This window comes from Emys orbicularis, chromosome 1 (genome assembly GCF_028017835.1).
Source record: "Emys orbicularis isolate rEmyOrb1 chromosome 1, rEmyOrb1.hap1, whole genome shotgun sequence".
NCBI lineage: Eukaryota > Metazoa > Chordata > Testudines > Emydidae > Emys > Emys orbicularis.
The window spans coordinates 107,654,120-107,668,089 of NC_088683.1; the positions used below are offsets into that span (position 1 = coordinate 107,654,120).

Sequence of the window (13,970 nt, forward strand, 5' to 3'; positions counted from 1 at the left end):
CCCATCCTTTATCCCCTTAGAGGCACGAGGCGAGCCAGGGTGCATGTGCAGACCAATGGACACTACTTTCAAATTCTCTGGCTCCAGGCGGATGTGTAATCCATAGCGGAATACAACAGGGACCATCACTCAAAGAATAAGAGTTCTTTACAATGCTTAGAGATTATCAGAAAGTTCCTGAGATATGGGCATTGAGATCTTGAAAAAATGCTGTAAATACATACAATATGGGCTTCCTTATAACTATATGTGCTAAAGACAGCTGCGCCAATGAAATGTCACTAGAAGTCACCCTGTTATCATTCTGTTAGAACAAGTACAATCAGACATGTCTTCTCTCTGGAACAATGATAGTTTACCTGATGAGAAGTAGGAGTGTGCTGCATGGGACCTGGAATTCTTGGGTTTGGTAGAGCCACTGGACCTACCCTGCGTTGAGCCTGCTGCCTCTGAGCCATGACCTGCTGCTGCATGTGCTGGAGTCGTAGTTGAGCTAAACTGATCTGTGTTGGGAACTTAGACAGTTGGTTTGAAGGTAAGCCACTTTGTGGCTGTAAATTTGGTTCCATCACAGGGCTCTTGGGCATGTGTGGTGGGGTTTCTTTATCTTCAATTAACAGAGAACCTGGTAAAAAATAAAAATATAAGTTTTAATGTTCACCTTACTCTTTGGAGATATGCAGGTTTTCATCATTTCCCTCTTTTTATGCCATCAGACCACCATTCCTAATTGCAGTTTAAAGGATGGGTAAACAATTCTTTCCAGAATCAGTGTCAGTGGCGGCAGAACTGCGTGCATTATTGTGCCATCAATAACAATGAGGGCCCTTCCATTACACTGAAAACTATGGGTTATTTAACTTAAACTGAGATACTTTAAAATGCTGCTATTTCATTTTCTTAGATATACTCTAAACAGCACCCAATCACTAAGTTATTTAGTAACAGCCGGTTAGCTTTTAGATATTATCACACTGTCAGTAAAGAGTCTAGCCCAGGGGTCTCAAACTCAGATGACCCCGAGGGCCGCATGAGGACTAGTGCATTGGCCCAAGGGCTGCATCACTGACACCCCCCCCACTGCCTCTGGCCCCGCCCCCACTCTACCCCTTCCAATTAGGCCCCGCCCCTGCCCCACCTCTTCCCACCCCTTCCCTGCCCCATTCCAATCCCTTCCCTGAAGTCCCCACCCCAACGCTACCCCCAGGGGGTGCAGAAAGGGTGCAGGGTGCAGCAGGGGCTGAGGGCAGGGAGTTGAGGTGCAGGAGGTGTGCAGGGTGCTCAGGGCAGGGAGTTGGTGTGTGGGATACAAGAGGGGTGCGACAGGGGGTCGGGGTGCAGCAGGTGGCTCAGGGCAGGGAGTTGGGGTGTGGGATGCGGCAGGGGGCTCAGGGCAGGGAGTTGGGGGTGCAGGAGGGGTGCGGGATGTGGCAGGGGGCTCAGGGCAGGGAGTTGGGGGTGCAGGAGGGGTTCAGGGTGTGAGCTCCAGCCTGGTGCCGCTTACCTAGAGCGGCTCCGGGGTGGCAGCGGCGCTCACTGGGGCCAGGGCAGGCTCCCTGCCTGCCTTGGCCCCCGGCTCCGCGCTGCTCCGTTCCAGGAAGCAGCTGGAACCGTGTCCCTGCAGCCCCTGGGGGAGGGGGAGGGGCTCAGGATTCCCTGCTTGTGCTGCTCTTGCCGCGCCTCCAGGTATCTCCTACAAAGCTCCCATTGGCCGCGGTTCCCTGTTCCCAGCCAATGGGAGCTGCGGGGGGCGATGCCTGGAAGGAGGCAATGCCAGAGCCCTCTGCCTCCTTCCCCCTCCCCCCCGGGCCGAAGGGGCATGCTGCCGGCTGCTTCAGAGAGCAGCGTGGGGCTCACAGCGTCAGGAGGCAATCCCACGGGTAGGCAGAGGGGCGGGGGGCGCAGGGAGCTTGGCGGGCCACACACAAGAGCCCCGCGGGCCGCGTGTTTGAGACCCCTGGTCTAGCTAGTACTCTAGCCAACACAACTTCAGGCCTGAGTTTCTTCAATATACAAGAACTATTACAAGACATGGTCTATGGGGGGGGGGGAAAATGTTCCCTGATCAACCTTGACTCTGAAGCTTTAACCCCTGGAGACTTCAACTTCTGAAACTGTGTAATAAACCATGGAAACACACCAAAAGGGGCCAGTGCTAAATTATTATTATTATTCATGAAACCATTCTAATAGCCTGAAACACACAGGCTCCCACATGGAATTCCTGTTTCCATTTCAGTATCTCTCAGACTTTAAGGGAGCAGAACCCAACAATTCAAAGGCATATCAGAAGGAAGGAAAGAAAGGTTTCCTGGAAATAAAGAAAAACAGCTTATTTTATACCTATTCACATACACCTTACTCACATGGCTGGAAGGTTCACCCCTGAGGAAAAATACAGATACACCTCTTTTGCAATCTCTTTTCCAAAGATAGGTACAGGCAGAGAAAGAAAAAACAGTTACTAACTTGTTCCATAATGACTGTTCTTCAAAATGTGTTGCACACATCCATTCCACTTCAGGTGGATTGGTGTCCAGTGCATTAGCTGTGTGATGGTATAAAGGGTGGAGCCGCTGTCCTGTTGACCCCCGAGTCATGGAATGGACATGTCCAACAAGTCTCGAACAGTTACAGAACAAGTTAATAACGGTTTTCTTTGAGTGATTACACGTGTCCATTCCACTTCAGGTGACAAGCAGTTCAATCTGGAGATGCACTGGAGTCTACTTGAATTATTGTAGGACACGTCCAAATCTGGCATCATCTTTAGACTGTTGGGAGATGGCGTAATGAGAAACAGAAGTATGTACTGATGACCAAGCTGCAGCGCTACAAATGTCCAGTATAGAAACACTGCAGAGGCCACGTGAGATCTCACTGAACATGCCAGCACCCTATCTGGCAGAGTTACATTGGCCAGGACATCACACAAATGTATACAGGAGGAAATCCATGACAAGGTTCTGAAATGAGACTAGAAGACCCTTCATCTTGTCCGTGAGTGCCACAAACAGCTGTGAGGACAACCTAAGCAATTTAGTTCTGTCCAAGTAGAATGCTAATGCTCTCCTAACATCCAATAGGTAGAGTCTCTCCTCCTCCTAAGCATGAGACTTAGGCAAGGAAGTTGGCAAGCTGCTAAGTGACTGATATGGATGTGAGAAACCACTTCGGATGAGGGCATAGGTCTATTTTGTCCTTTTAGAGGACTGTATGCAGTGGATCAAATACTAGAACTCTCAGTCCACCTACTCGCCAGTTACCTCACTGAGGTCATTACGACCAAAAAGACTACCTTCATTGAGAGATGGAGCAACAAACAGGTAGCCAGAGGTTCAAAGGGAGGACCCATTAGTTTTACTAACATTAGGTTAAGTCCCAAGGAGGAATAGGATCCTTTACTTGGGTATATAACCTGTCCAGACTCTTTGAAAGCCTGACTGACAAGATGATGGAGAAAAGAATGATTACCAGTCAGAGGGCAGAAAGCCAAGATAGCTGCTAGGTGAACCCTCATGGAACCAACAGCAAGACCTTGTTGTTTCAGATATAACAAACAGTCTGGTGTATGTTGTATTGGAGCCCAGACTGGGGAAACCCCTTTTTGCTGAGACCAAATGGAGAATCTCTTGCATTTCGATAGATAAGCATCCTTAGTAGAAAGCCTTCTACTATTCAAGAGGATGTTTTGTACCTTCCTTTGAACAGATCTCCTCTTGAGGGGTTAACCAGGGAGCTTCAATGCTGTAAGGTGAAGGACTTCCACATTGGGATGGAAGAGGCAACCATGGCCTGGTGAAATCAAGTCTAGGTCTGGTGGTAGTGTCAATGGAGACCTGCTTGAGATGCTCAGCAGAGTGGAAAAACCAAGACTGGGCAGGATACATCAGTGCTCTGAGTTTCACTCGAGCATGGTCCAGTTTGATTTTTAAACACCATCCTGGGCAGGAGCAGAACCTGAAGATATGAATACATGAGATTGTCTGTCCAGGGTAACAGAATAGAGTGTGTCAGATCCTGTACTGTGACCTGCTTGTGAACAAAACTGATGGCACTTTCTATTGGTGCATGTTGCAAACAGGTCTATTTGGGGAACTCCCACACTTGGAAAATGAACCGGACAATACCTGGTTGGAGAGACCACTCAGTGACTGGTGAAATACCTGCTCAATTGGTCTACCAGACTGTTCTGGACACCTGGAAGAAAGGAAGTGGATGGAGATGTTGATACAAAAGTCCCAAAGCAGCACTGGCTCTTGGCAAAGAAGTGCCAATCAGGCCCCTTCCTGTCTGTTCACATAGAACTTGACCACTGTATTGTCCATAAGTCCTAGTAAATTCCTTCCCTTGATATGGGGAAGAAAAGTCTGGTAAGCTAGATGAATGGCTCTCAACTTTTACATTTATGTAGTGAACTAATCCTGGCCAGGCCATAGCCCTTGAGTTTTCAGAGAACCCAGGTGGATTGTCACAACCTAGGGCGGAAGTGTCCATAACCAAAGTCAAAATAGATTGTGAGGGAACAAAAGTAACAAGCACGCACACACATTCAGTCCACCAGTCCAAAGAGGCTAAGATCCAGGTGGCCATTCAAACCACCATGCTCATTGGATGACGAATTGGAGAACACATCAAGCTAAGACAGCTCTGCAGCTTCCTGAGATGAAGCCTGGCCAACTGAACCATGTAAATACATGAGGCTATATGCCCCAGAAGTCTGAGGCAATTTTGAACTGTTGTGGTAGGATAGGCCTTCACATCTAATAAAATGGCCAGCATCGTCTGGAATCTTGTTTGCATGAGGAACACCCTGTTTTCCGTAGAATCTAAGACTGTTCCTATAAACTCTATCCTATGAACAGGTGAGAGGACTAACTTTTCCTCTTTGATCAGTAATCCTACTGTGCTGAAAGTGGTTTGGATCATGGTCATGCTAGATATTACCTGGCTCTTGGATTGGCCTCTCACCCACCAGTCATCCAGGTATAGAAACACTTGAACTTCATTATATAATGCCTGCATCTGTAACTTTCACTCCATGCATCTAAAGAAATAGGGTTTTTACCCACGAAAGCTTATGCCCAAATAAATCTGCTAGTCTTTAAGGTGCCACCGGACTCCTTGTTGTTTACTTGAACTTCTGATTTCCTCAGAAACGCTGCCACCACTGCCATCCACTTTGTAAAAACACGTGGGGTCACAGATAGTTTGCAGACCTGCCATTTAGCCTGACAGTGGGATTGGCTAACCATAAATCTGAGGAATTATTGTTGCTTTGATTTATTGCGACATGAAAACGTGTGTCCTTTAAGGTGAGCACAGCATATCAGTTGCCAGGATCCAGGGAGGACATAACGGAAGCCAGAGTGAACATGCAAAACTTTATTTTCTTTAGATATTTATTGAGCTCCTGCATGTCTAGTACAGTTCTGAGACCTCCTTTTGCTTTTGGGATTAGGAAGTGGCGAGAATAAAACCCCTTTATCTCTGTGCAGAAGAGGAACTTCTTCTATGGCTCCCTACAGGAGGAGAGACTGTACCTCAGAGATGACCTTTGTGAGAACGGTCCCTGAAAAGGGATGGGGGACAGAGGTGGTGGTGGTGGTGTAGAAATAAACTGAAGAGTGTATCACAATTCCATCATGCGTAAAACCTATTGATCTGTAGAAATATGGGTCCAAGCACTTAGGAAGTGGGATGGTCTGTTGGAAGAAATCAGGGGTAGGAGAAGCTGGCAAACTGAAAACTGGTAAGCTGTCCTCAACCAGAATGTCAAAATGACTGCATGGTGTTCTTATCCTGTCTGGACAAATTTATAGCAGACCAAAAAAAAAAAAAAGAGTAGGCAGAGGTATTCTCCTGTAACTTCTCCCTTTCTTTATAGGCCAGGTCCTGATGGTGAGGCATACAGAAAGCATAATGATGAGGCTACTGTAGACAGAACCACTGCTTCTTTGGAAGAAGAGCGTAAATATCCATAGACTTGTGCATAGCCCTAGAGTCTGTTTCAGGCTATGAAGCCTTCATCGATCTGCTGTGCAAATAGTTATAGTTCCTCAAAGGGGAGATCTTGAATGGTTTGTTGGCCCTTTTGAGGAGGACCTGATGCCTGGAGCCACAAACATTTACTTATTGTAACGGCCGATGCCCTGGCTCGGTCATCAGAATCCACAGCATCCAATGCAGCCTGAAGCGGCCATCATCTTTCCCTCATTAACCATAGTGGGAAACTCTTGCCTAGTCTCCCCCTGCAACTTGTCTATTAATTTTAAAATATTGTCCCAGAGGGAGAAGTTATAACATCCCAGCAATACATACTGATTAGCAATCCGGAGGTGTAATCCTGCTGTCAAATGTATTTTTTCCACAAAAAGATCAAGCTATTTTGCAACTTTTAATTTTCAGGTAGATGCCTGCTGACCTTGGTGCGTGCTCTCATTAGAAACTGAAGCCACCAAAGATTCCAGGTATGGAAAGACATAAAAATGTACAAACCCCTATGAGGGCACATAATCCTTCTGCTCCGTCCTTTTAGCTGTAGGAGGCATGGAAGATGGAGTTTGCCATAACACTTTAGTGAACTCCAGAATGGCCTTGTTTATGCAAACTGCCACTTAAGGAGGCCCCACAGATCCCACGATATCAACCAATCTGTGTGAGTTCTCCTGAACTACCTCCACCTGCATGTCTAGGGAGGAAGTCACACTTTTTAGAAGGTTCTGTTGAGATGTTTCCTAAACTGCCGGTGACACTGGTATTGAGAGACTCAGCAGATCGTGTGCCACAGCATATACCTGAGGTATTGTTGGCACTGGGACAGTCTCTTGATACTGCTGAGTCAAAGATGGTATCACCTTAGAGGTCAGTCTCAACAAGGCTGCAATCAGCATCAGTCAACAACCCTGCCTGATGTGCTATTTACCGCGGGGAGTGCCTCTGCATCAAGTACACTCTACTTTCCTTCCCAGCTTGCTGGACTTCAGTGCCAGAGACCGTAACCTCCTGGGTGCTGAGTCCCTTGATGCCAGCTTACGGTGCCTCCTCTTCAGTACCAGCGAAGATCTGTGTTGAGACTCTGAGAAGACAGGCAACCACTCCTAACTGAAGGAGACTCGCTTGGTGCATGCTCTGAATGGGGATGCTCCCAGGGTGGGTGGAGGGCTGCCTCCATAAGGTGCTTTAGTCTGACCTCCCTGTACTTCTTAATTCTGGGCTTAAAGTCCCTGCACATTTGGCACCAGTCTCCGATGTGTGGCACCTGAAGTGAGAGTCACTGCCTGGCACTGATTTCTTGCATGCATGACAAGGCCTGAAGCCCAGAGACCGAGGCATGCCTCAACACCGGGCACTAATACCCCAGTGGTGGGAACCAAAGAGCATACTAATAAGTATCCCAGGACAAGGAAACTTAATAGCAAAAAATGCTGTTAAAGCAAACTACTAAACAAGTGCCCACTATATACAAGACTAAGAAAGGGAAACACTTGCAGCAACAAGATAAAGTGCTCCGACAACTGTCACAGCACTAAGAAGGAACTGAGGGAGGTCAGGGACAGCTTTGCCCTTTACATCTTCGCACAGCAGCATGAGACAGCAGAAGGTGCATGCACCGCCCCAACAGGTACCACTAAGGGAAAAGTCCCAGATGCTAATGCATTGGGCGCCCACATACCTGAAGTGGAATGGACATATGCAATCACTTGAAACAGAATCGAGTAGTTATCCAGTACCTGTGAGAAAGTGCTGTCATGACAAGATCCTCTTATGCCAACATTTCCCCACCTTTTTGTTATAATTAGGGTCCTACCAAATTCACAGTCTATTCTCGTTAATTTCACGGCCAGAGGGTTTTAAAATTGGTCAATTTCATGTTTTCAGATGTTTACATCTGAAATTTCAGGGTGTTATAACCGTGGGGGTCTTGGCCCAAAATGGTATCGTAGGGGGGTTGCAAAATTGTTGTGCCGGGGGAGGGGGAAGGGTACCAAGATTGCCACCCTCACTTCTGTGCTGCCTAGGCAGCAGCCTCCAAGCTTCCTGCAGTTAGAGGAGGTTCTCGGAGGTGGAAAGGCTCTCCCGCATGCTGCTAGGAGCACCCCAGCAGGGGCTCCTAGCTGCCAGTCCAGGCCAGTGACAGATTAAGGCAGGGGCCCCTGGTCAATTTGAGCCCCCCAACCCGGAAAAATGGATGCCCCAGCCCCAGAAGAAGCCCCAGGGCAGAAGCCCCGATCAGGTCACCCTGAGCCCCAGCATGAGCCCTGGGGGACGGAAATCCCGAGCCTGGGCTGCCCCGGCTGCAGCCAGCAGGAGTGGAAGCCCCCAGCCCCAGGAACCACCGGGGGGAAGATGCCCCGAGCTGCGGCAGGAATCGTGAGATGGGGGGCAGAAGCCCAGACCCCAGGCTGCCCCAGCTGCAGCCGCCGAGAGCAGAAGCCTCCAGCCCGGGAGGAGCCGCTGTGGGAGGAAGCCCCAAGCTTGGCACCCAGAGCTGGGGCGGGGGGGGAAAAGAGACAAGCCAGGAGCCCATCTCCCGGGCTGCTGCAGCACAGAAGTGAGGGTGTACCACCCTCATTTCTGCGCTGCCTCTGGAGGTGGGTCTTATCTCCCCACCAAGAGCAGCCATGCAGGGGAAGGACAACTCCTGTACCTCCTCAGCATGTCCGGACTAGCAGCTAGGAGCCCCAGGCTCCCAGCAGCAGGGGAGATCAGATTTCATAGAGAAGGGCTGATTCCACAGCCGTGAAATTGGTAGGGCCCTAGTTATAATGCAAAGCTGGTTGCACTTTTTGACCAAAGGCCAAAATGCCTGACAGGTACATCCAAAATCACTCTCCAACAGAAAGATGGAGACACCGACAAAAAAAACCTGCAGATATTGAAAACAAGGGAGGCATGACAATTATCAAATTCCTCAAGATAGAGACTTTCTAGCCTCCAATTCCTGCTCCTAGCAGGGCAGTTCCTATGCTGCATGTCTTCATTAGACTGAGTACGTATACTTAGTCAATCATACTGAACAGGCTATTCACAAAACTCCCTATCATAGGATGTACAAGCAGAAACCTAGCCAGTGGCAGATAGAAGAGAAAACGCAAATGCCAGTCTGAAGGTAGGAATCCAGCCTGCCTAGAGAGCATGGTACAGTGGGGATGGTCAATCTTTGCTTGCTTTATGAGGTCACATCTGTTAACAATTTGCCAAGGACAGTAAGCAAAATCTACAGAGCTAGGAAAAAAGCACCCAACTCCAACAGAAAACTATTGCTCAAAAGACTGCTTTCTGTACCTGATGCAGTTTCATTGTAGTTTTTTCCTTCTCATCTCCCCACCTCAGTTAGCTAAAACTAGTTAGGCACTGCCTATCTAGCCTTACTACCTGGAACAGCATCCAATATGGAGTCAGATCAGACACGCCCTATAGAGTAATTTCTGTCCACAGGTAGAAGATATATTAAAGAACACATGAGAAATACGCTCAATTATATATCTGGGAGGCCGTTCAGCTAACAAAACTATTTTTAGTGATACCACCAGTTTCTAAAGAAGTTGATAAAACAAGCAGGAGCCACATCATACCTAGATTGAAAATATTTTGAGCCCAGAAGCTAGGATCACAGTGAAACTGGACAGTGGTGTTAGTCACTGGTGATGCATCACACCTTGCTCGAAGGAGATACCGTAGACGACATGTAATCTAGAACAGGAAAACACCTTGTACAAAACACATTTTTTTCTTCTAGGAAAAAACCTGATTAACTTGTACTAATTTTCCCACAAGACAATAACAGGGTTTAATGTTTATTATCTGAGCAAAATGCCTTGAATTGGAGTGAAAAGAACATAAGTTTGTGCAACCAACTAAAAGCATGGATTTTCAGCTTCCCACTCTCCCCCTAACCCCACACACACACAAAAAGTAATTTTCAACACTCATTAACTATAGTATAAAAGAAATTATGTTTTTCTAACTGTAGAGATACGTAGTCATCCCTAGATGACAATGTAATGACCCAATATATTTGCAAATAAATTTTGTTCTTTATGTGATCATTCCTTGTCTGAAAATCATCTATTCTCACTTGTGTCAGATCTTACTATTCTCATTAGAAAGGACGTTATCTCAGAATAAAATTTTCTATCCTCCCTCCCCCCAATAAAGAAATGAATTAATATATAAGAATTCTCTGAAATGTTCTAATATCTAAGAGCTTTTCTAAGCCCTTAGTTTCAAGGATTAGATTATGTTTACAATCGGAGAGAAAATATTATAAGAGTAGAATACTTCAGGTCAGACAATTAAAAATTCAGGTTTCATTAGGAAGGAAAAATGTGGGGGGGAAAGGCCCAAGAAAACACAAGCAAGGGCTGACACATTAATCCAAGTACTAATTATACCATAATACAGACATAATTTCAGACAGGAAAAAGCTAGCCAACTCAACACACCTATTCTTTTTGGATTCCTCCTAATCCCAATTCCTCTGAAAACTTTTCTCCCCCCCCAAAAAAAATTCTACTGAAGACGCCTCTTAATCTCATACTATTTGGTTAAATTAACTTCCCTACTTGTATTGACATGAATTACCCACTATATAAATATTTTCATAGAGTTCCTTATTTACTTGTAGTTTTCTAAACTTTAGGTAGGTCAGTTCTAGAATACCTAACCAATGTGAAAATGCATGACAAAATATATTTTTTAAAGGGGGATGTGGGAATGTTTAAAGCTGTAATCACTACCAATTTGAATGCAGGCAAAGCAGGATTCCTGTGGACACCAGCAGTAGCTGGGGTACTAACGTCACAGGATTGCTTCAATTTTAGTTCATGTTCACGTGAGAGTTTTTAAAACTGTCTATGGCGTACCTGGCTCTACATATGGTTTTTATCTATTCATTACAAGACTAAAACTGTTAGCTACTGTGAATAATTGTAGTAGCTAACAGTGTGTTGGTCAGGCCAGAAGTCTAGGCTGGCACATGGATGTCTTCCTGCAACCTGCTCAGCCCATTCCTTTTTCTGCAGTGTGGATAGGGCTTCCTAGCAGTAATCTGTGTAATGTAGTTGGCTAGGTTATGTTCCTTCCCAGCACTATGTGGTAGGATACCCCACAGTGCACAGCCTCACATGTTGCTCTGTACAGGTGTATGCCCTCTGGAGCAGATTTCTAAGGGCACAGAACAGCCAGGCATCCAACTTTCAAATATCTTTGCCTATGGCAGGAGCTAGGCACTTAACTCCCTTTGTGCTTTGAAGGTCTCCCTTGGTGTCTTGCTGAGGCATGATGGGATAGTTGCCCAGAATGCACTGATACAATCATGGTTAGGAAGCCTGGTAGGTGTGAATGAGCAAACAATTGTGACAGCAGAAAAGACAGTGTGTGGATATAACACAATTCCGTTTATCTGCAATTGTGTAAATGCCCATATCTCTAATCTTTTTTAAAAAGGTTAACAGTAGTGATTCATACACTTCCACAGAAGTGGGACAATCCCTATCTCAGTAGACAACTTGCAACAATTCAAATTTTCAGGAATATCTAGGAGGGATCAGAAGTCAAAGTTTTAACATCCTCCTCAACTTGTGCTGTTGTAGGGGGGGGGGGGGGGGGAAATGTATATTACACACTTGTGCTGCAATATACTGAAGTAATCAACAAGATTAATTCCTTGACTTTACTTAAGACGCAGAAAATTCACTTGTTTGACTTAGCTATGGCCCCTTAGCAACTAAGGAATACTGTCTTTCCAAGCCTTACCAGGCGTTTGCTGTACAATAATGCTGTGCTGCTGCCACTGGAAACTGCCCACTTGGAAAAATTCATGACATGTTCCAGTTGTTTAGAAAGACTTGCTACTTCCTGTTGTTGCTGCAGAAGCTTAATCCGATGGTCTTTTGACAGACTCTGAAAGAGGTAAAGCACTTCCAGTGAAATTTTCAATTTACAGCAGAAATGTATTAGCTCTCACTTGCTAATCCATAAACATGATAATCCTCAAAAATATCAAATGGTTTCACATCATTTTTCAGAAGAGATTTAAAGAGAGATTATATACTCTGAAAAGTGACTAAAATTGGTACACTCTTACTCAAGAGATCAGCCCACTGTGTGTATTCAGATTCCCATCTTCTTTCTTTAGTGACAGAAAGAAGTTTCTATGGGTTTTTACTCTATAGTAGTGTTTAGATAGGTTTCCCTCACAGACTATCCTATCCTACTTGTTATTACAATGAAGTTGGAAAGCTGAATTTGTGGCATCTCAACCTCAGTTTTCCTGCATCATACATAGATCTGTGACTTCACTGCACAGCCCAGCTTCTTTTGCTTGATTATGAGGGAGGGAAGCCCTGATTCATGAAAACTAAATGCAAACAGAAATTCAAAGTTACTGGCAAAGTAAATTGCTATTGTATGAAATATTTCTCTGCTTGGCCCTATTTGAAGTTTCCTCATTAAGGGGTACCAACATGTAACTCATGCTGAAAGACAGTTTTTGCTGTGTTTGAATTTTGATGGATTATCATTTAAAGCCCCTGTAAAAGCACTTACAAGATGACTGTTACTTATAATCTTAGAAGTGAATTTACCTCTAACTGATGCAGCAAAGCTTTCCCCTTTTTGTTTATTTCTACCATCAGTGTAAATATGGCAACTTTAATGTCCTGTTCCACCTGCTTTTGATTCTGATTCGCTTCAAGGATTCTGTAAGTAAAGAATAAATATTTAGAATTGTTTAGCACAGTGTCCTTAAGAAACTGCCACAAAAGCTCATCCTGACTCAACAAATGAAATGACTTATTTGTTGCACAGAATGCAGTGGATTCCTGCTCACATGCATCCAGTAGTATATATGGGATCAGATGTTGCCATTAGCCAGGAAAATCATCAGGCTAAGTTAGTTTAAAAAAAATAAAACACAGATTTAGGAATGCATCTGACCTTGGTGTAAGTCTGAGAAATTCTAATTATATGAACTAGAAAAGTAGGACACTTATATAAGCAAGGGAATTTTATTGATAAAAATGAATGGTTAAAATAGTCTTGATTTTAATATTCTCCTAAGCCTTTCTGGCAGGGAATACAAAAGTCTCCATATGTTACAGGAATTCAGGATCTCTTTTTCTCCAATATAGAAAGTTTCTCCAGAAAGAAGATATCCAGCAATGTAGCAGCCTTTGCATTTGTGTGTGTTTTTAATGCACAGCTTGAAACAATACACTTGCCAATGGTGAATCGTATTACTGCTTGAGCACTGCTTGCAGCCCTATCTAGTGATGTGAATATTGCCACTACACTGCTGACACAATCAATATGCTGCTCATTCTACCCTCTCTTTGGTGGGGTGAATGAGAGAGAGCAGGGAACGCTTTTCACTACCTTAGGCATGTGTATCAGGCAGTGCTGAGTACCTGGTACAGGTGCTTAAAAACACCAGGTAGAAGAAGTTAGGAAGGAGAGAAAGACACTTGGATTCCATGTGGGAGGAGAAGAGTATTACTTTTCTCCTGCCATTCAGGAGCCAGGGGAGGGAAGGAGGGAGACTGTGGTTTGCATCCAGCATCCAAGATGTGGTGAAAGAGAAGGGGGAGAGAACAAGCATAACAGTAAAGCTTCTCCATCTCCCAAAGCTAAAACTAGGGGGAAGACTGGACTTGCATTCCCAGGGTACTGCATCTGAAAAGTGCTGTGGAGGTACTTGCTAGGACCCACTTTGATATGTACTGTTGCAACCGTGGTTATGCCTTTGGCTTGCAAGTGTCAGGTATGAACCCTGATCATATTGTTATTCCACAAATGATCTTCAAGTAAATCTGTCACATGCATTTATTTACAAAAACCTAAGCCATAACATCTCATTTATAGGAGAGATACATATCATGAAAAACTAAAAATGGGGGTGAGCAGGGAAGAGATACCGCAATTGCCTTCTAAAAATCTCCTAGCAGCCTGCTTGGCTGAGCTTGCCC

At 45.2% G+C, this 13,970-nt stretch overlaps 1 protein-coding gene across 2 annotated transcripts in view; it reads right to left on the reverse strand.

Moving 5' to 3' along the window:
• The window catches only part of TRIM24 (tripartite motif containing 24), a 138,681-nt gene that overhangs the window by 37,291 nt on the left and 87,420 nt on the right, over positions 1-13,970 (reverse strand). The window contains exons 6-9 of one of the 2 annotated variants that reach the window (XM_065399855.1): positions 12,591-12,705; positions 11,761-11,907; positions 9,579-9,696; positions 462-625 (exon numbers count right to left, since the gene is read on the reverse strand). In XM_065399855.1, the coding sequence (XP_065255927.1) occupies positions 462-625; positions 9,579-9,696; positions 11,761-11,907; positions 12,591-12,705 (544 nt within the window). Of the gene's footprint in view, positions 1-359; positions 626-9,578; positions 9,697-11,760; positions 11,908-12,590; positions 12,706-13,970 lie in introns of both variants that reach the window. The other variant, XM_065399863.1, reaches the window with a different exon arrangement.